This window comes from Syngnathus scovelli, chromosome 3 (assembly GCF_024217435.2).
Source record: "Syngnathus scovelli strain Florida chromosome 3, RoL_Ssco_1.2, whole genome shotgun sequence".
NCBI classification, from domain to species: Eukaryota; Metazoa; Chordata; class Actinopteri; order Syngnathiformes; family Syngnathidae; genus Syngnathus; species Syngnathus scovelli.
This window is the reverse complement of record NC_090849.1, coordinates 16,547-39,913: the sequence shown is the minus strand read 5'-3', so window position 1 is coordinate 39,913 and position 23,367 is coordinate 16,547. Positions and strand designations below refer to the sequence as shown.

The following is a 23,367-nucleotide window of genomic DNA, read 5'->3' as shown; positions in this document are numbered from 1 at the left end:
GAAGAATAGTAAAAATAAAAACAACAAACAATGATAGCAACACCTTCCAGTGAAGATGAGGCATTACCTCAACAGCCCAGATCAAACTTATTGTGTAAGCAAAAAACCTGCCGGCCAGATGTTATTAGCAGGAAAATTCTTACACGGTCCCTTTGCCTTAGGCGACCAGAATGCTATCAATAAAACACAAAAAGAAAAACACAGAAACAGTACATCATTGTATCCATCACTTGCGAAGCATTTTCGATGGTCAAATCATCAGGTTTCTGTAAAACATGCTCAACCGAACAGCATCTACGCAATCCACGTCTCATTATCATTATCACGTCTGTCACGTCTAAGAAGTTGTATATGGGCTCGTGTTTTCGTCAGCTGATGATGTTCTAGTCGTAGGTGTGGTCTGTCACACACACTGGCGCACACACTCGTGTCCAGTTGGCAGGCAGCATCGGACAACTCTTGTGACCACAAAACCACGATCCGTTCTGAACAGGCACGTGCACCCATAGGATGCAGGTGAGGCAGTGCCTCTGAACTTCTGGATGAAGTAGATCCCGTCCGATGGTGCAGCCATGTTGGTAGTAGAGCCCTTACACCTTGAAAACGGCTCTCTCATCCTGGCACACAGCGGTGATGTCCAAAGCTCCCATCCAGTTTCCTCCTGGAGAGCAGTCGTCGTTAATGCATTTGTGGGTCCTGCAACCTTGGATGCAACATGTGTAGTCACCAAGACTTGGAATGGTCCCTCCCGTCGTGGCTGGCCCAGTTCCTTCTTTTGATGACCTTGATGTAGACCCAGTCTCCTGGATTGATGGGGTTGGCGACCTGTGAGGAGGAAAGATCAGGCGGCAGTAAATTTGTCTTTGACACAGTTTGAGCGTCCTGATCATATAATCTGCCAAGGACTGCTCTTCATCTGTTGCTTGCAACTCTCATAGTCAATTGTAGTGCCCATTTAACTGGCAAATAGGAGTGTTTGCGGGAAGAGTTTGAACACTTCCTAATGATTCCCTTTAACCAAAGACTATTTATGACAGGGGCGTTCCCATTTATTGCCTCCTGGTGTAAAAGAGATTGTCTTATCTATGCCTTCTTTCTCCTCACACGCTCGCACCCACACAGGGTGCGCACACACACACACACACACACACACACACACACACACACACACACGCACACACACACACACACACGCACACACACACACACACACACACAAAATAAAAGATCTTGCTCTTGTTTCCTACCGTTTTAGCCTATTTGTTTTATCCAAATCCGTTCAATCTCTGATTATAATGCTTTTCTCTGTAGCCCTACGTATTTTTCAAATTTTTATTTATTTATTTATCAAATCTCCTCAGTTCTGTCAAACTCAGTGCACAATGAACCTCCCTTCCACTTTGAACCAAGCTTCACCAAATTTGGTAACGCCGTAGCAAGGAGTGCGATTTGGTCGTCGGACACTCCAAGTCCATATCTTTTTGCCGCACTTCACCCTCTCAAGTTGGTGTTCTTTTGTTGTTGCTTCAGAGCGACCCCATCCATCACTCTTGAATGAGTCCATTGTTCAAATTAGTCAATTTTTATCATTGTGAGTTCCTCCGTTTTTCACTGTCTTTTCCGTCCCCGAGGATGTTGTATTTCCTCCGGAGTGTACTTGTCCCCCTCCAAGCACAACAGCAGTCTTTTCTTGTCCTTCGCCAAAGGTCAAAGGTGCTTCAGAGCCAGGCACCATTTTGTAGTTGTTCACGGCTGCAGGCGAAGTCTTGGATTGGGTTTCAGGGACCCTGACACTGAGAATGACAGGCTGGGACATCAAACTTGTAAGACTATCTCCAAATGTAGCTGCTTCCATCAATTTGCTGGTAACGTTTGTTTACCAAACTTCAAATTCTTCTAATAACAGCGGTCTCGTTTTTATATCGTAAATCCTGCAACTCATCCTATTTTTGAGCTACATTTTATTTATAGTTCCAATTTAATCGGACAGTATGTTGTCTTCAGTATCATTATTGAAAATCAACTCATCGAGGTCTGCGTTCCACATCATGTCACGGTCGGGTGGAGCATGGAGCAGGACGACCAAGTGCAGCTTGGACCAGGGTTTATTGAAGCAACTCAAAATACCCCCCCCACAAGGGACGGCTCCCGACGTCCCAAAAAAAAAACTAGGGGAACCAACCCGCACTCGGGCGGCGACTTGGGGAACCGAACCGCACCGCACTCGGGCGGCGACTTGGGGAACCGAACCGCACTCGGGCGGCGACTTGGGGAACCAAACCGCACCGAAGTCGCCGCCCGAATGCGGTTCTGTCCCCGCAGTCGCCGCCCGAGTGCGGGTCTGTCCCCGCAGTCGCCGCCCGAGTGCGGTTCTGTCCCCGAAGTCGCCGCCCGAGGGCGGTTCGGTTCCCCAAGTCGCCGCCCGAGTGCGGTGCGGTTCGGTTCCCCAAGTCGCCGCCCGAGCGCGGTTCGGTTCCCCAAGTCGCCGCCCGAGCGCGGTTCTGTTCCCCAAGTCGCCGCCAGAGTGCGGTTCTGTCCCCCAAGTCGCCGCCAGAGTGTAGTTCTGTCCCCCAAGTCGCCGCCAGAGTGCGGTTCTGTCCCCCAAGTCGCCGCCGGAGTGCGGTTCTGTCCCCTAGGTTGCCGCCGGAGTGCGGTTCTGTCCCCTAGGTCGCCGCCTGAGTGCGGTTCTGTCCCCGAAGTCGCCGCCCGAATGCGGTTCTGTCCCCGAAGTCGCCACCCGAGTGCGGTTCTGTCCCCGAAGTCGCTGCCCGAGTGCGGTTCTGTCCCCGAAGTCGCCGCCCGAGTGCGGTTCTGTGTTCTGTCCCCAAGTCGCCGCCCGAGTGCGGTTCTGTCCCCGAAGTCGCCGCCCGAGTGCGGTTCTGTCCCCCAAGTCCCCGCCCGAGTGCGGTTCTGTCCCCCAAGTCGCCGCCCGAGTGCGGTTCTGTCCCCCAAGTCGCCGCCCGGGTGCGGTTCGGTTCCCCAAGTCGCCGCCGGAGTGCGGTTCGGTTCCCCAAGTCGTCGCCGAGTGCGGTTCGGTTCCCCAAGTCGCCGCCCGAGTGCGGTGCAGTTCGGTTCCCCAAGTCGCCGCCCGAGTGCGGTGCGGTTCGGTTCCCCAAGTCGCTGCCCGAGTGCGGTGCGGTTTGGTTCCCCAAGTCGCCGCCCGAGTGCGGTTCGGTTCCCCAAGTCGCCGCCCGAGTGCGGTGCGGTTCGGTTCCCCAAGTCGCCGCCCGAGTGCGGGTTGGTTCCCCTAGTTTTTTGTGTGTGTGTGTGTGTGTGTGTGTGTGTGTGTGTGTGTGTGTGTGTGTGTGTGTGTGTGTGCGCACCCTGTGTGGGTGCGAGCGTGTGAGGAGAAAGAAGGCATAGATAAGACAATCTCTTTTACACCAGGAGGCAATAAATGGGAACGCCCCTGTCATAAATAGTCTTTGGTTAAAGGGAATCATTAGGAAGTGTTCAAACTCTTCAGAACCGCACTCGGGCGGCGACTTCGGGGAACAGAACCGCACTCGGGCGGCGACCTAGGGGACAGAACCGCACTCGGGCGGCGACTTCGGGGAACAGAACCGCGCTCGGGCGGCGACTTGGGGGTCTGTGCCGCGATCGGCGGCAACTCAGGAAGTCCGTACGGCAATTGGCGGCGACTCCGGAAGTCTGTACCGCGATCGGCGGCCACTCACAAAGTCCGTACCGTGATCGGCGGCATTCGGAAGGCGGGGCTGTGCGCGGCGGCAAGAGCCATCACGCGCCGCAGCAGTGGGAGTGGAGCCAGGGACAATCGCGGGTCCGACGCAGCTGGCTTGGATGTCTGCTGACGTTCGCGGGTCCTGCGACGCTGGGGTGGAGCCCGATGGCGGCCGTGAGTCTGATGACGCCGGGAGGCACTCCAACGGCGGCCGTGGGTCCGGCGTCGTGGCACCAGAGTCCGATCACGGCCGCAAAGCCGCTGGCGCCAGAAGCACTCCGATGGCGGCCGCGGGTCCAGCGTCGCCGGAACAAAGTCTGATGACGGTCGCGGAGCCGATGGCGCCGGGGGGGAATTTCGATGGCGGCCGTGAGTCCGGCGTCGCTGGAGCAAGATCCGATGGCGGCTGCAAGCCCATGGCGCTGGAACATGCTCGGATGTGGATTGTGCGTCGCAGCGGGAGCTGGTGGTGTGGGGGGGGTCCAAGCGCTGGTCGCTGTGATGGTCGGATCATTCTGTCACGAACGGATGGGGCATGGAGCAGGACGACCAAGTGCAGCTTGGACCAGGGTTTATTGAAGCAACTCAAAATACAGACTCGGTAAACTGACATGACTTAAACAATAACTTGACTGACTGACCGGGACGTGGAACAAGAAGACAGCAGGACATGACGGCACCAAGACAGGACGACAACACCGAACGACAGCAACCAAAACCAATGACCAAAACCAAAATCAGCAGCAACCAATACCAATGATCCGAACAGGGAGTGAGGGGCAGACAGGACTTTTATACACGACAGGTAACGAGAGGCAGGTGGGAACAATCACACTGATCATGGGCACACAGGAGGGGAGGGGCGAGCACACAGACAGAAACCAAGACAACAGACACATAGTGGAGCAGTTGGGGACGAGACGTGACACATCAAGCCCTGATCTGTATGTCTTGACCTCTCACATGTTATTGTCATGCTTGCTCAAAAATGTGACCTAGAGTATGGTGCTGTGAATTCTCAATCTCCCCAATGAAATTGGATCCCACCTCGTAGTTCTTATCGTTCTCATGTTCCTGTTAGCCTGCAATTGTCCAAATCAAAAACGTTTTCTGTCTTTCTTTTGAACCTCTAAATCTCTCGTGTTTCTAACCTATCTATACCAGAACAAAAAAATTACCACAGTATAACACCAAATGTATTCGAAAATTCATTGTCATAAAGTGTTGTATTATTACTATCTTCCACTATCTGTCCTACTCACTCCCTCCTTTTGAGGCTTGGCAACGCCCATGCCTCACACCTTGACAAAGTTTTTGGGAGAATGCGTTCTTTACTACATACGATTCCATCATCATTTAATTTGACTTTCTTTCCAAAACGCTTCTCAATTTCTCAGTTCACACATCTTCTACATGTGTTACTGGTTCTCCAGTTTTTTTTCTAGTTAATTATCAACCCAAAAGCTATGTGTTTCTTTCTAACATTCAACCTGCTCAAAATCACTCTTTCATCAAAGTCGCTCTACTAATTTTCCATAGTAGTCGCCAACGACTTCAACCATTCAACCTTTCATTCAGGCAATCATTCATCAATGCTCATCATATGTATCTCACACAGTCTCCAAAAAGGAGTCTTCCTATCCCATTGGTCCCAATTCATCCAAGCTCACCACACAACATTCATATATCATTTTCAACTCAGGTTTCCTGGTAGAACAATCCACCAATTCAAAAAAAACTTAACTAAAACAAACAATTGGCAAATTAATCTGAATTTTTTCTTTGTTTTTAAATTTGAAGAACTCAATCTCTCAGATTTAGCTTGCATTTAGAATTTTGTATAATCTTATAACACAACCAATCAATTATTCCTATTAAATGTAGCATTGAAAAATCTTAAATTCACAATTTAGCTTCTTCCAATTCCTGAAAGCATGTTCTGTGTTTTTTTTCCTTCGAATTTCTCATGTGGGCTCGACACTTAACATGCACTAGTGTGGATTAGTTTCTGCTCGCGAACAGACTTTTTTTTCTGTCAAATTGTTTCTGTTCTGCGGTGTAAATTGAATAGACAACAGTCTAGCAAATTTCTTTATACTAAAAGTTTAGCCAATCTTCATCAATTTGGGACTTTAACTTTAACACATACGCACACACATGCACAGCTCTCGCGTGCGGAAGGTAGGTCCCAGCACCAATGATTCGTCACAGGCTGGCCATTTCCTGTGGTCGATCATGAGCTGGTCCCTCCCATGCACACGAGGACAGCACATTCTAATTTTATTTATATATCTTCTAGAAGCAAGTTGCATTTCTTTACCACTTGATTTGCATATTTTAACTTTAGTGTAACACAATTTGAGCTCTAGTCATTTGTAATTTGGGCATACATTGTCATACTTCTTGGATGGACAGGACTTCTAATAATCTAAAAAGATTTTTTATAACCTGACAATGACATGTTTTGCTGTCATATGGGAGAGGTTTCAGATCTTTTAAATTTCGATACATCATTTGCATAGGACCGAAACTCCTCTTGCCCCTTGCTTGAGCCGCGCCTTGAGCTGTGGCCTTGCACCAGCTCACAGGGGCCTTATTGTCTCCTGGTCTGACAAACACTTGTGACCGCATCAGTTTTCATCTGTCTAGCTTGTGTCTCTTGAATTCGTTCTCATCTCTTTGTGAAGATTTCAACCACACTCTAGCACTTCTACCACTTCTTCCACATTTCAAATTTCCTTGTACTCCATACATTTTCTTCCACTTCAGCATGTATTGCATACAATTAAGAAATCTACTTGCCATGAACTTCTCATCTCAAAGAAGAGCCGACCAAGAGATTTACCGTTCTTATTTCCCATCTTAATTTTAGTAGTTTAAGGTTTTACAATTTTTTTCCCAATTGTTTTTCCAATTTTTTGGTTTTTTCTTTGAGGATCCTCAATGCAGGTTTAAATTGACCTTTCAACAGATTACTAGCCTGTTTTATTGCCGTGGATCAACGCTAGAACTGCTTTTTAGTCAATTTATCCTACCAGTCACACACTCAATCACACAAACTCCAGCGCTTTTTTTTTTAGGCCTCATAGCTCGGACAAACCAAAGCCGTATCTCATAGCTCGGACAAACCAAAGCCGTATCTCATAGCTCGGACAAACCGAAGCCGTATCTCATAGCTCGGATAAACCAAAGCCGTATCTCTCGTGCACCTGTTTTTTTTTTTTTTTTTTTTTTTTTTTTCCGCGTTTCACAAACAACAACACAATCACACAACTTCAGGCCTTTAACTTACTTGTCCCCTGGTTCGTTGCACTGCCGGGTCCCGTCAATCCACCTCTGTCAGACGAAGGCAGACCTAAGATGCTGGCCCAGCGAAGAATTCTCTTCCCAGGACTTTCTTCTCCAGGTCCTCCTAATGGACGCTGGCTTGTCGACAATGCAACACGTCCTCCTTCGTCAGCCAGATAGCGGGTATGAGGGATCCCGGGTTTCGGCACCAAAATGTTAGAGATTTGCTCACTCCAACTTATTTTTGCAAGAACCACACGGGAGACAAGTAAGTCCTTTTAGACACCTGCAGGTGGAGAGTCCATTCGTCGCTGTGCGTGCAGCGATGTTCGAATGGAGGTCTGGACTCTCCCTCCTGCAAGGGCATATTTATTAGGAGGAACAGAGTGGGGGTGAGAGTGGACAGGTTTGGTGAACCCCCGGCCTCTGGTAAGATCAGAGCAGGGGGTGTTTTACGATGTTGTGGGAAACAGAAGAACTTTGATTGCTTCCTCTGCAGCTGGTCAATCAAGCAGAGGAAGCAACCACTCTATTTTACTGCGTTGTGAGAGCAAGACAAGATTGGTTAATCATTATAGTCTACATTCCAACATAATCCTATGATAAAGATAACCTGGAAAACCCTAACAATTATTATTGTGTGAAGGCGATGGCCTTCACACATATGTTATTCTACACCATTCTCTTTTATTATTATTATTATTATTATTATTATTGTGTGAAGGCGATGGCCTTCACACATATGTTATTCTACACCATTCTCTATTATTATTATTGTGTGAAGGCGATGGCCTTCACACATATGTTATTCTACACCAGGTTTGGGCAAACTACGGCCCGCGGGCCACATCTGGCCCACGGGACCGTTTAATCTGGCCCGCCAACCCTAAATAAATTGTATTATTAAACATTTTTTTTGGGTCATTTTGCCTGCAATGACTGCGTTTCCCCAGTAGATGGGGAACCACTCGCCTGCGCATTTACTACCGGAAGCCGTGTCAGAAAGCTCGGTGCACACTCACAAGTGCGTGTACGTACTCAGTAGTATGGAAATGGCGCACTCGCGCTCTATTTGTATCAGTGCCGAATTTAGAGCGTGGGCTGTGACGACAGCATTCTTGTAATTTGCGCGCCGAGCTTTCGGATACAGTTGTACGCTAAAGCCACCCACAAACCTTCCCCTGGAATCCTTCCATTAAAATGAATCGCCCAAGGAAAAGCAAGGTGGACACTGAGTGCCGAGTGTTTAAAAAGAGTGGCCAATTTGGCTCGACGTACGCGACATGACGTTCAGCCACATGAACATCAACATCAACCCGTCACAGATCTAGGTTAACGGACCAACACCTCGGATATCACCTAAGAATTGCCACAACAAATTTTACTCCAGACTATAACACACTAGCAAAAAAAGGGAGACCAACAACACTGTTCCCACTGAAAATGAAGGGGAGGCTTTCAAGTTTGTTGTAAAAAAATGCATTTTGAATATGATCTGTACAAATAGCAGGGATTGAAACTAGCGACAATTCTCATTTTCAAACAATGCAGGATGCTCAAGGACATTGATGCACCACCTGTTTGTGACTAATCTTAACCTGTAAAGTTCTTAAGGCTTACTTTAAGGAAGTGTTTCCCGTTTCCTCACCTCTGTTACCAGGTGTTTGTGAGTTAAAACTCTGCTCTGATTTTCAGATACCCCTCACCGTGTTGCCGTTTTGATTACTTTATTTGGATGTATGCTTTCACCGATTCTTCAAGATGATATATTTGGTCAGAATGTTTGCCGTTTGATGTGATCTCATAAGATAAGCATCTTTCATTAATCTGACCTGCAGGCACTGAAGTGATGGAGACTGTTATTCATAATAACAGTGTCGTATTTTATGAGAATCACTGATAGCAGTTTTTTAGGGATGTTTTTTTTTTTTAATACTGTTAATAAATGCATTTGTTTTCAAAAAACTTTTTTTGAATATCCATGCTTTACCTACTAAAGGCCAAAACCTTTTATGCAATGACCTTTACAGGTCGTTTATATTACTTCACACAAACACTACATCCATCTGCTTCTGGTTCGGCCCCCCGGTCAAAATTTAGAACCCAATTCGGCCCGCAAGTCAAAAAGTTTCCCACCCCTGTTCTACACCATTCTCTATTATTGTGTGAAGGCGATGGCCTTCACACATATGTTATTCTACACCATTCTCTATTATTATTATTATTGTGTGAAGGCGATGGCCTTCACACATATGTTATTCTACACCATTCTCTATTATTGTGTGAAGGCGATGGCCTTCACACATATGTTATTCTACACCATTCTCTATTATTGTGTGAAGGCGATGGCCTTCACACATATGTTATTCTACACCATTCTCTATTATTATTATTTGTGTTAAGGCGATGGCCTTCACACATATGTTATTCTACGCCATTCTCTATTATTATTATTTTTCTATTTTATTCTCCACACTTTTTTGTCCCGCTTCTTCTTCCACATAATTCATCCGATTCGCTCCGTTCCACTTTTGACGTATTCCAAATATTCACGAGATGAGCGCTTCCATTTTTCTCGTTCCGAAAATTTTCCGATTTCGCACAATTCGCGAATTTACGACAAACTTTTCCCCATTCATTCTTAATGGCAGATTCGACATTTCACATTTACGTCATTCCACTTTTAAATTCACGTCATTCAGCACATTCAAACCACATTCGGAATGATTCTCGACATTCCCAAAATTGCCAAATTCAAAAATTTCACGTTTTCACCTTAAAAATTTCGACAAAATTTCACAAAATTTCGTTTTTCACCTCTAATTTCTACATTTTTTGACCGACACCTTCCCACTTACCAAAATTTCCAAATTTTCAATTTTGAAATTCACACCAAATTCTACAAAATTTCGTTTTTCTATTCTAATTTCTACATTTTTCAACCGAATCAACCCATTCCAACTTTATTCACTTTGGTCACCTCATCCTTACCATATTTACCCCCTTCACCCACACTTCCACTATGCTTTCACAATTCAACCCTTGACCCCCACTTCCAGTGTGGCGGCCATCTTGGATTGTTCCTGAAGTGCTCCCAATGAACCTAGAATGAACCGGAAGTGCCCCAAATCAAACCGGAAGTGACCTTAGGTAAACAGGAAGTGACCTCAGGTAAACCGGAAGTGACCCCAAATCAAACCGGAAGTGACCTTTTTAAACCGGAAGTGACCCCAAATAAACCGGAAGTGACCTCAGGTAGACCGGAAGTGCCTCTAATCAAACCGGAAGTGACCCAAATAGACTGGAAGTGACCATATTTCAACATTAGGTGCCTTAAATACCTACATTTGGGCTAACCTTTACAAAGTTTGGCCGATTAAACCCGTTTCAACATTTTAACCCCAAAAGTGAACCTCCTGAAGCCGTTTTTTTCCTTTTGTTCCAAATTTCCAAAAATCTTGGCGCAATTTTTTTTCTTTTAATTCCCATTCATTCTCTATTAGGATTCAAGATTTGCTCAAACTTCTACATTTTTTAACCAATTCAACTCGTTCCAACTTTCAACTGTTCATCTTTTGCCTTCCTATTCCACAACTTCCCACTTACCAAAAATTCTCTGCAATTTTGTTTTTCTACTGTAATTTATACATTTTTGAACTGATTCAACCCATTCCAACTTTATTCACTTTGTTCACCTTATGCTTACCATATTCACCCCCTTGACCCCCACTTCCAGTGTGGCGGCCATCTTGGATTGACCTTGAAGTGCCCCCAATGAACCCAGAATGAACCAGAAGTATCTCAAATCAAACCGGAAGTGACCTTAGGTAAACCAGAAGTGACCTTAGGTAAACCGGAAGTGACCCAAAATCAAACCGGAAGTGACCCCAAATCAAACCGGAAGTGACCTTTTTAAACAGGAAGTGACCTTTTTAAACGGAAAGTAACCTCAGCTAGACAGGAAGTGCCTCTTATCAAACCGGAAGTGACCCAAATAGCCCGGAAGTGACCCAAATCAAACCGGAAGTGACCATATTTCTACATTAAGTGCCCTAAATACATACATTTGCACTAACTTTCGCAAATTTTGCCCGATTAAACCCGTTTCAACATTTTAACCCCAAAAGTGAACCTCCTGAAGCCTTTTTTTTCCTTTTGTCCCAAATTTCAAAAAATTTTGGTGCAATTTTTTTTTCTTTTAATTCCCATTAATTCTCTATTAGGATTCAAGTTTTGCTCTAACTTCTACATTTTTAACCGATTCAATTCATTCCAACTTTCAACTGTTCATCTTTTGCCTTCCTATTCCACAATTTCCCACTTACCAAAAATTCTCTGCAATTTTGTTTTTCTACTCTAATTTCTACATTTTTCAACTTATTCAAGCCATTCCACCTTTCAACTGTTCATCATTTTCCTACCTATTCCACAACTTCCCACTTACCCAAAATTCCAAATTTTCAATTTTGAAATTCACACCCAATTTTCCCAAATTTCCTTTTTCCCTTGTAATTTCTACATTTTTCAACCGATTCAAATCTTTTCAACATCATTCTGCAGCATTCCCCAAGTATTTATTCAACCTCTTCACCTTCACACGCAATTTCTTCAGGAATTGCAAATTCTAGTTAGTGTGAAGGTGAAGACCTTCACACTATTGTTATTGCTGTCCTTTATTATTATTATTAGTGTGAAGGTGAAGACCTTCACACTATTGTTATTGCTGTCCTTTATTATTATTATTATTCTACTTATTCCGCTCACTTTTTTGTCCGTTAACTACTTCCACATACTTCAACCGATTGACTCCGTTCCACTTTTCACTTATTCCAAATATTCATGACATAGGTGCTTACATTTTTTTCGTTCAAAAAATTTTCCGTTTTCACAAAATTCACGATTTTATGGCAATTTTTTCCCCATTCATTCTTAATGGCAGATTCAACATTTCACATTTTTGTTGTTCCAGTTTGAAATTCACTTATTTCAACACATTCAAATCACATTGGGGACATTCCCAAACTTGCCAAATTCAAAAATTTCACGTTTTCACTTTTAAAATTTGCACAAAATTTTGCAAAATTTCGCTAAATTCAGTTTTTCACTTCTAATTTCTACATTTTTCCGCCGATTCAACTCGTTCCAACTTTCAACTGTTCATCTTTTGCCTACCTATTCCACACCTTCCCACTTAGCAAAATTTCCAAATTTTCAATTTTGAAATTCACACCAAATTTTCCAAAAATTTAGTTTTTCCCTTCTAATTTCTACATTTTTCAACCGATTCAACCAATTCCAACTTTATTCACTTTGTTCACCTTATGCTTACCATATTCACCCCCTTCACCCCCACTTCCACAATTCAACCCTTGACCCCCACTTCCAGAGTGGCGGCCATCTTGGATTGACCCTGAAGTGCCCCAATGAACTCGGAATGAACCGGAAGTGCCCCAAATCAAACCGGAATTGACCCCAAATGAACCGGAAGTGACCTCAGGTAAACCGGAAGTTACCCCAAATCAAACCGGAAGTGACCCCAAATCAAACCGGAAGTGACCTTTTAAAACCGAAAGTGACCCCAAATAAACCGGAAGTGACCTCAGCTAGACCGGAAGTGCCTCTAATCAAACCGGAAGTGACCCAAATAGACCGGAAGTGACCCAAATCAAACCGGAAGTGACCATATTTCAACATTAAGTGCCCTAAATACCTACATTTGCGCTAACTTTTGCAAATTTTGCCCGATTAAACCCATTTCAACATTTTAACCCCAAAAGTGAACCTCCTAAAGCTGTTTTTTTTCCTTTTGTTCCAAATTTCAAAAAATTTTGGTGCAATTTTTTTTCTTTTAATTCCCATTCATTCTCTATTAGGATTCAAGATTTGCTCTAACTTCTACATTTTTTAACCGATTCAACTTGTTCCAACTTTGAACTGTTCTTCTTTTGCCTTCCTATTCCACAACTACCCACTTACCAAAAATTCTCTACAATTTTGTTTTTCTAATCTAATTTCTACATTTTTCAACTTATTCAACCCATTCGACCTTTCAACTGTTCATCATTTTCCTACCTATTCCACAACTTCCCACTTACCCAAAATTCCAAATTTTCAATTTTGTAACTCACACCCAATTTTCCCAAATTTCCTTTTTCCCTTGTAATTTCTACATTTTTCAACCGATTCAACCCTTTTCAACATCATTCTGCAACATTCCCCAAGTATTTATTCAACCTCTTCACCTTCACACGCAATTTCTTCAGGAATTGCAAATTCTAGTTATTATTATTATTATTCTACTTATTCCGCTCACTTTTTTGTCCGTTAACTACTTCCACATACTTCAACCGATTCACTCCATTCCACTTTTCACTGATTCCAAATATTCATGACACGGGTGCTTACATTTTTTTCGTTCAAAAAATTTTCCGTTTTCGCAAAATTCACAAAATTCCGGCAAATTCTTCCCCATTCATTCTTAATGGCAGATTCAACATTTCACATTTACGTTGCTCCAGTTTGAAATTCACTTAATTCAACACATTCAAATCACATTGGGGACATTCCCAAACTTGCCAAATTCAAAAATTTCACGTTTTCACTTTTAAAATTTGCACAAAACTTTGCAAAATTTCACAAAATTTAGTTTTTCACTTCTAATTTCTACATTTTTCCACCGATTCAACTCGTTCCAACTTTCAACTGTTCATCTTTTGCCTACCTATTCCACACCTTCCCACTTACCAAAATGTCCAAATTTTCAATTTTGAAATTCACACCAAATTTTCCAAAAATTTAGTTTTTCAACCGATTCAACCCATTCCAACTTTATTCACTTTGTTCACCTTATGCTTACCATATTCACCCCCTTCACCCCCACTTCCACAATTCAACCCTTGACCCCCACTTCCGGAGTGGCGGCCATCTTGGATTGACCCTGAAGTGCCCCAATGAACTCGGAATGAACCGGAAGTGCCCCAAATCAAACCGGAATTGACCCCAAATGAACCGGAAGTGACCTCAGGTAAACCGGAAGTGACCCCAAATCAAACCGGAAGTGACCCCAAATCAAACCGGAAGTGACCTTTTTCAACCGGAAGTGACCTTTTTCAACCGGAAGTGACCCCAAATAAACCGGAAGTGACCTCAGCTGGACCGGAAGTGCCTCTAATCAAACCGGAAGTGACCCAAATCAAACCGGAAATGACCATATTTCAACATTAAGTGCCCTAAATACCTACATTTGCGCTAACTTTTGCAAATTTTGCCCGATTAAACCCATTTCAACATTTTAACCCCAAAAGTGAACCTCCTGAAGCCGTTTCTTTCCTTTTGTTCCAAATTTCAGAAACTTTTGGTGCATTTTTTTTTCTTTTAATTCCCATTCATTCTCTATTAGGATTCAAGATTTGCTCTAACTTCTACATTTTTTAACCGATTCAACTCGTTCCAACTTTCAACTGTTCCTCTTTTGCCTTCCTATTCCACAACTTCCCACTTACCAAAAATTCTCTACAATTTTGTTTTTCTACTCTAATTTCTACATTTTCAACTTATTCAACCCATTCCACCTTTCAACTGTTCATCATTTTCCTACCTATTCCACAACTTCCCACTTACCCAAAATTCCAAATTTTCAATTTTGAAATTCACACCCAATTTTCCCAAATTTCCTTTTTCCCTTGTAATTTCTACATTTTTCAACCGATTCAACTCTTTTCAACATCATTCTGCAACATTCCCCAAGTATTTATTCAACCTCTTCACCTTCACACGCAATTTCTTCAGGAATTGCAAATTCTAGTTATTATTATTATTCTACTTATTCCGCTCACTTTTTTGTCCGTTAACTACTTCCACATACTTCAACCGATTCACTCCGTTCCACTTTTCACTTATTCCAAATATTCATGACATGGGTGCTTACATTTTTATCGTTCAAAATATTTTCCCTTTTCACAAAATTCACGATTTTATGGCAATTTTTTCCCCATTCATTCTTAATGGCAGATTCAACATTTCACATTTTTGTTGTTCCAGTTTGAAATTCACTTATTTCAACACATTCAAATCACATTGGGGACATTCAAAAATTTCACGTTTTCACTTTTAAAATTTGCGCAAAATTTTGCAAAATTTCACTAAATTTAGTCTTTCACTTCTAATTTCTACATTTTTCCACCGATTCAACTCGTTCCAACTTTCAACTGTTCATCTTTTGCCTACCTATTCCACACCTTCCCACTTAGCAAAATTTCCAAATTTTCAATTTTGAAATTCACACCAAATTTTCCAAAAATTTAGTTTTTCCCTTCTAATTTCTACATTTTTCAACCGATTCAACCCATTCCAACTTTATTCACTTTGTTCACCTTATGCTTACCATATTCACCCCCTTCACCCCCACTTCCACAATTCAACCCTTGACCCCCACTTCCAGAGTGGCGGCCATCTTGGATTGATCCAAGTATTTATTCAACCTCTTCACCTTCACACGCAATTTCTTCAGGAATTGCAAATTCTAGTTATTATTATTATTATAACTCCACACACTTTTTTGTCCCGCTTCTTCTTCCACAAAATTCATCCGATTCACTCCGTTCCTCTTTTGACGAATTCCAAATATTCACGAGATGAGCGCTTCAATTTTTCTCGTTCCGAAAATTTTCCGATTTCGCAAAATTCGCGAATTTACGACAACATTTTCCACATTCATTCTTAATGGCAGATTCGACATTTCACATTTACGTCATTCCACTTTTAAATTCTCATCATTCAGCACATACGAACCACATTCGGATTGATTCTCGACATTCCCAAAATTGCCAAATTCAAAAATTTCACATTTTCACGTTTAAATTTTCGACAAAATTTCACGAAATTTAGTTTTTCACCTCCAATTTCTACATTTTTCGACCGATTCAACCCAATCCAACTTTCAACTGTTCATCTTTTGCCACAACTTCTCACCTACCAAAAATTAAAAATTTTCAAATTTTAAATTCAACCAAATTCTCCAAAATTTCGTTTTTCTACTCTTCTACATTTTTCAACCGATTCAACTCATTTGCCTACCTATTCCACAACTTCCCATTTACCAAAAATTCCAAATTTGAAATTCAACCAAATTCTCCAAAATTTCGTTTTTCTACTCTAATTTCTACATTTTTCAATCGATTCAACCCATTCCAACTTTCAACTGTTCATCTCTTGCCTAACTATTCTACAACTTCCCACTTACCAAAAATTCAAAATTTGAAATTCAACCAAATTCTCCAAAATTTCGTTTTTCTACTCTCATTTCTACATTTCTCTACCGATTCAACCCATTCCAACTTTCAAGTATTGATCTTTTGCCTACCTATTCCACAACTTCCCTTTACAAAAAAATTCAAATTTTCAAATTTGAAATTCAACCAAATTCTCAAAAAAGTGTTTTTCTACTCTAATTTCTACATTTTTTAACCGATTCAACCCATTCCAACTTTCAACTCTTCATCTTTTTCCTACCTATTCCCCAAATTCCCAATTACCATAAATTCCACATTTTCAGATTTGAAATTCAACCAAATCCTCCAAAATTCCTCCAAATTCTCCAAAATTCCGTTTTTCACCTCTGTTTCCTACATTTCTCAAGTAATTCAACTCATTTCAACATCATTCGGCATCATTCCCCAAGAAGTGATTCAAAGTTTTCGCCTTCACATGCAATTTCTCCAGAAATTGCATTTTCTAGTTATTATTATTCTACTTATTCCGCTCACTTTTTTTATGCTTAACTACCGCCACATACTTCAACCGATTCACTCCGTTCCACTTTTCACTTTTTCCAAATATTCATGACACGGCTGCTTACATTTTTTTCGTTCAAAACATTTTTCGTTTTCACAAAATTCATAAATTTCCGGCAAATTCTTTCCCATTCATTCTTAATAGCAGATTCAACATTTCAAATTTGCGTTGTTCCAGTTTAAAATTCACTTAATTCAACACATTCATTGGGACATTCCCAAACTTGCCAAATTCAAAAATGTCACGTTTTCACTTTTAAAATTTGCACAAAACTTTGCAAAATTTTACTAAATTTAGTTTTTCACTTCTAATTTCTACATTTTTCCACCGATTCAACCCGTTCGAACTTTCAACTGTTCATCTTTTGCCTACCTATTCCACACCTTCCCACTTACCAAAATTTCCAAATTTTCAATTTTGAAATTCACACCAAATTTTCCAAAAATTTAGTTTTTCCCTTCTAATTTCTACATTTTTCAACCAATTCAACCCATTCTAACTTTATTCTTTTTCTTCACCTTATGCTTACCATATTCACCCCCTTCACCCCCACTTCCACTATGCTTTCACAATTCAACCCTTGACCCCCACTTCCAGTGTGGCGTCCATCTTGGATTGACCCTGACCCGGCGGCGTTTCTGGATGTTGTTCATAAACGGCTTTTGCTTTGCATGGTAGAGTTTTAACCCACACTTACTGATGTAGTGATGAACTGTATTTACTGACAGTGGTTTTCTGAAGTTTTCCTGAGCCCATTTGGTGATATCCTTTACACACTCATGTCGGTATTTTAGGTAGTGCCCTCTGAGGGATCGAAGGTCACGGTCATTCAGTCTTGGTTTCCGGCCGTAGCGCTTACATGCAGATATTTCACCAGATTCTCTGAACCTTTTGATGATATTATGCACCGTATATGTTGAAATCCCTAAATTCCTTGCAATTTTGCTTTGAGAAATGTTGTTCTTAAACTGTTCAACTATTTTGTCACGCAGTTGTGGACAAAGTGGTGAACCTCGCCCCATCCTTTCTTGTGAATGACTGAGCATGTTTGGGGAGGCTCTTTTTATACCCAATCATGGTACCCAATTAGCCTGATCACATGTGGGATGTTCCAAATAGGTGTTTGATGAGCTTTTCTCAGCTTTCTCAGTATTTTTGCCACCTTTCCCAACTTCTACTGGAAGTGTTGCAGCTATGAAATTCGAAGTTAATTATTATTTGGCAAAAAACAATAAAGTTTATCAGTTTGAACATTAAATATGTTGTTTTTGTAGTGTATCAATTGAATATGGGTTGAGAAGGATTTTCAAATCGTATTTTGGTTTTATGTACATTTTACACAATTTCCCAACTTCAACCCAATCCGGTTTATAACTGTAAACTGTGACTACTGTGTAATTTTCGCAGATGAGCCTTCAATATGAAATATTGTGTTTTGGCTGCATGAACATACAATTCAATCTCTAGGCACTTGTTTACTCACCTTTCCTGCATGTGTATGGTCTGGTTCAGTGTGTGATGTAATGAATACAGTATAAATGTAAATAGATATTTATGTCATGTTTCTCTTTTTTTCTTTTTATCTAGTAGTGCCCGCTATGGTAACTGGCACAAAAACCGGGGCCCCACAGAGGTGAAGACGGGGCCAAGGGTTATTGTCTTCATTGTTGGAGGAATGACCTACAGTGAGATGCGCTGTGTGTATGAGGTCACCCAAGCCAATGGCAAATGGGAGGCCCTAATTGGTAAGTTCTCAGATAGTTACAGGCCTACCCTACAAATTTTTATCCATTACTTATGGTTGTAAATGGACTGCACTTTATCTACACCATATGGTGCCAAAAGCACTTTACAATGATTCACATTCATCCATTCCAAGACACACATTCATACACCAATGGGAGGCTGCTGCCATCCAAGGCACTGCCAGATCTACAGGGAGCAAATTGGTTGTAGTGTTCATAGATGTAAAATTCCTCAGTCCCCAAGTTTATACCTGTGAAAGACCTGTAGAAAGAAAGGGTTATAGATATTTTTCACTAGTTTTCTGACACTGAGCCATGATTAGTTGTGACCTGGCAACTGTGATGTCATTTTCAGTCGACAGCAAGTGGCATATTGGCTTCCCCCTCTGAGATGGCTAAAAATCTTGCTGCTAAACATTAATCACAACAATTTGTTTAAACTAGTTGGGGTACATACAACATTGTAATGCCTTCGACGTGGTCGAAGATGAAACAAGTAGCGGGTGCAACTTAGTTGCTTTTATTGAACTCAAAATAACAATTCACACATTCATACATGAGCTGCTGGCAGCCACAACTCACACCCATCCACTCCACACTCGCACACTCATGCCCCCGTTCCGCGTCATTTCCTGCCCAACCGGGCCCTTCGCCCTCACATTTCCCATAATGCACAATAACAAACTGTCTCCCCTTTATGAAACTGCCTCCTCTTTATGAAACTGCCCTCCCCTTTATGAAACCCTCGACCCCGAGGGGTCAACAAACAAAGTCCTCCTGCGGTCGCGGTCTTCACCTCGTCCTCTGAGGGCAGTCTGGCCTGTTTCCATCTCCAGCCGGCTGAGGAGAGACATTCATGGACGATACCGTCTCAAATACGGGCACATCACTGCCCTGGTATGGGGCTAACCTGTCTCGATGCAGGGCTACTCTCCTACCCCGATGGGGAACTGCCACTCTGTACACCACTTCCCCCACCCGCTCGAGCACTCGTTATGGTCCATCCCAATGGCAGTCTAACTTGGGGTAATGCCCCTTCTTATGCTTAGGTGTGTACACCCAAACCAGCTTATCGACCACAAAGCTCCGCCCCTTGCTGCGCATATCATAGTTCAGCTTTTGGCGCACGCCGGCTTTCTCGAGCTGGTCCCGAGTAAATGCATGCGCGATCTCCAACTGGTCCTGCATCCTCCGAGCATACTCCAACCCCGGCTGCTCCTCACAGCTGTCTAGGAGTTACCCAAAAGGCATCTCCACTGGCGTCCCGGCCAATCATCAGCAGAGCAGGGGTGCAGCTAGTTGAACTTTGGACAGCTGAACAATAGGCCATCAGCACCAGTGGAATGTGTCGGTCCCAGTCACGCTGGTGTTTTTGAGGTGAGGATGGCGAGCTGCTGCTGCATGGTGCAGTTAAACCGTTCCACCAAGCCATCACTCTGTGGATGCAAAGGTGTTGTGCATGTCTTCTGCATGTCCAGGCGTTCACAAAGGGCAGCAAAAACCTTGGACCCAAAGTTCCTGCCCTGGTCACTGTGGAGAATATCTGCAGTTCCAAACCGGCAGAACATGCCCCGACCTCACTTGCGACACAATTCTTATTGAGGGCAAAGATGCTGTCAAACTCCCAGAGGACCTTCCACAACTGCTCCTTCTGCTCAGCAGTCAGCCCTTTGCAGTTCCTTTCCCAGATGGACCGGATTGCCCCAGTTCGGTCCTTTGCTGCCACTGACAATTCTGGGCTGGACGACTTTGCTCCCCCCAGCATGCGGTCCATCATAGGGTGAGCAAATTCTACTCGGCTTGCCGTTGACTGCTGAGGGGAGTGGTGTAGTGCGGACCTGACGTGCAGGTTGTCCATTGTAAGATCTGTTGTATTGATGGTCATCCCCTCATCTCTGCCTTGCGATGCCGTAATCATCTTCATTCGCAGACCATTTGGCAGGATGAGCACACCAGCTCCCAAGTCCACCACACACTTTGCAGCTCTCAAGAAGTCCCGACCCAGAGTACAAGGGTCACTCACATTCGCCACCCAAGCTGAGTGCGTTGTTAACAACCCACACAGGACGAACTCAAATGTACTTTTGCCCCTCATATGAGCTGTTTCTCCAGTCACTGTCTTCAGCTTAGTCGAGGCTGGTCCTAAAACGGTTTCCACTGGAACAACGTCGGGCCTCACAATTGTGGCTGAAGACCCAGAGTCCACCAGGGCTGTGCAGAAAACATTTCCAGTCCGCACGCGAACATGACTGGGGTTCCCGACATCTGTCCAACCCACAGTTACAACAGCCTCGTCCTGGACATGGGGCCCTCCACATGCGGCTCCTTTGAATGCAGGTTGCTGTTCCCGGTCCACAACTGGCAGGGTCGGCGTCGTCACGGTTACATGGACCCCTTCTCGTTTCCCTGCTGATTCCTCAGGCAGCTCCGCAGGAGATGACCTGGCTGGCCACACCCCCAGCAGACAGTGGAGCGTGCTCGTCGACTGCACTTCTCCTCATGCTGTGCAGTTGTGCGGGCATTAATTGCGCACACCAGCTCCTCCACCCACGTCGGTCTGCACCGCTCCTCCGCTGCCAACAACGTTGCAGACACAGGGCAGATTATTGTCTGCAGGGCTCCCTGGACTCTCTCTTTCCATGGCGAGAACAAGCACCACCCCCAGGGATGCCGGGTGGTTTAGCTGAACATGCAGGCGCAGCTCATCTGGTCTGAGCGATTGGACAAAATGGTCACAAATCAGTTTATTCTGGACCCCATTTGGCACACCAGCATATGCGCACCGACCCAGGGTCTCAATCTCATGGGTAAGACAGCGGAGCGGCTCTCCCGGGCGGCGATCACGCTGCTTGAACTCATAGCGTAGAAGGCTCTCAAATTAAATTCTCCAAAACACCTCTGCAAAGAGCCCACTAGTGTGCTGTAGTCAAGTCAGCTGTGCCGCTTTCACCTTCCCCGACCAACCAGCAGCATCAGCCACCAACTCAAACTGTGCTTGATAGGCCTCCCAACTTCCTTTCCCAGAAAACTTTGGCGCCTTCATCACTGGCCATGCAAGCCCTAGGGTGCCGCCATGCGCATGCACCCCCGGACAAACCGCGGCAACACCCGCCACAGCGTCGTGACGCAGACCCGTTATGGCGGCCTCACACTCCCTCGGGCGCAAAACTCCAGCCTCGACGCGACCATGCTCTGCAGCTCTTGGCATTGGCATGTCAACAACACATGACACGGCGTCCTTCTCCACCTGGGCCGCCGCATGGTCCAGCTTCCTCCTTCACCACTCGTCGATGTCACGTGCTGGTGCCACCGGCGACAGGACCACGCCCCCCTGTCAGTGGAATCGCCGTCACCTGCCACGGGCTCATGGACAGCGCTATATCAGCGCCGCCAGCGCAGACCTGAGTGTCAGTCTGTCCCTTGATGCTGCTTCGCTCATCAGTCCCTGAGATACTGACTCGCTTGACTATTGGAAATCCCGCAGAATCGCTTGTCCTCTCCAGCCCGATCGCCGCTCCAGCACCAGCTGTTACCATCATCCCCTTCCACAATAAAGTCTGTCGCTACGCACTTGGCTGTACTGTCCATTCCCTCACAGTACAGACTGACCAACGCTATGCAGCCAGCGAACGACGAGACTGCATTGAGCCGACTGGAGCGAGCCGAGACCTGTCTGCCGACATCCGGTACCTGATCAAGGTTGGTCAGCAGCAACAGCTACAGCAGCAGGAGATGGCCCAAGCCCTCCAGAGACTGTCGGTAGCTGCGTCCCCGGCTGTCACGGCAACCCCGCACCGCCCGTCTGCCGAGGCCAGGACGCTGGTGGACGTCCCGGAGCCCCGCCTTGGCAACATCGAGAAGTTTAACGGCGATCCCAAGCACGTGAGGGCATTCGTGACCAACTGCCGCATAATGTTCAGCCTCCAGCTAATCACGTTTTCGTCGGAATCAGCCAAAGTCGGGTTCGTCCTAACCCACCTCACGGGCGAGGCGCGGCTGTGGGGTCTGGCCAAATATGAAAGGATGGCCCCGGCTTGCGATTCCTTCGACGCCTTCGCGGAGGAATTGCTCTGCCTGTTCGACCTGGGATCCGCCGCCGAGGACGCCGCCGAGGAACTGGCGACGCTGCGTCAAGGTAGCCGATCGGTCGCGGAGTAAGCCCTTAAGTTCCAGACGTTGGCCGGCAGCAGCGGATGGAACACGCCGGCGCTCGTTAGCACCTTCCTAAACGGCCTCGCTGAGTACATGAAAGATGGACTGGTTTCTTACGATCGCCCGCGAACCCTGAAGGGCGCGATGGACTTGGCGGCCCGAGTAGACCGGCGGATCCAGACGCGGCGGCGCGATCGGGAGAGGAGGTCCCCGCGAAACCCGTGTGGTCACATTCCTCCGTCTGCTGGGGACCCGCCAACCTGGGATCTGGGAGGGGCTCGGGTTCCCTCGGAGGAGCACCATCGGGTAGCGGGGTGCCCGTTAAAAAGGCCGGGGCTCACGCGGCGTCGGGGGATCCGCGTGAGCTCGTCCAGCACCGGCTCTCCCAGCCCCAGCACGCTCACGCTACAGGCACGCGTCCAGCTCGCGGCGGGCGACCAGAACGTGGCGGCCTTGGTGGATTCCAGCGCGGAGGGGAACATCATGGACATTAGCCTGGCACGCCAGTGGGGTGTCGGCTTCCTCCCTCTGAGCCCGTCCATTCCCGCACGTGCCATTGATGGCCGTCTGATCGGCGAGGTGGCTTTCGTGACGGAACCAGTTAAGTTACTGCTCTCCGGCAATCACCACGAGACCATCCAGTTTTTTCTTCTTTCCCTCCCAGGACAGCAGCTCATACTGGGGCACCCTTGGTTGGGGCAGCACAAC

The 23,367-nt window shown here is 45.0% G+C and overlaps 1 protein-coding gene across 7 annotated transcripts in view; it reads left to right on the top strand.

Moving 5' to 3' along the window:
• LOC125994536 (syntaxin-binding protein 1-like) overlaps nucleotides 1-23,367 on the top strand; it is a 114,454-nt gene that overhangs the window by 82,202 nt on the left and 8,885 nt on the right. For 5 of the 7 annotated variants that reach the window (XM_049763879.2, XM_049763877.2, XM_049763876.2 and 2 more), the window contains one exon: nucleotides 18,350-18,507. In XM_049763879.2, the coding sequence (XP_049619836.2) occupies nucleotides 18,350-18,507 (158 nt within the window). The remainder of the gene's footprint in view (nucleotides 1-18,349; nucleotides 18,508-23,367) is intronic. The other 2 variants (XM_049763880.2, XM_049763878.2) reach the window with 1 other exon arrangement.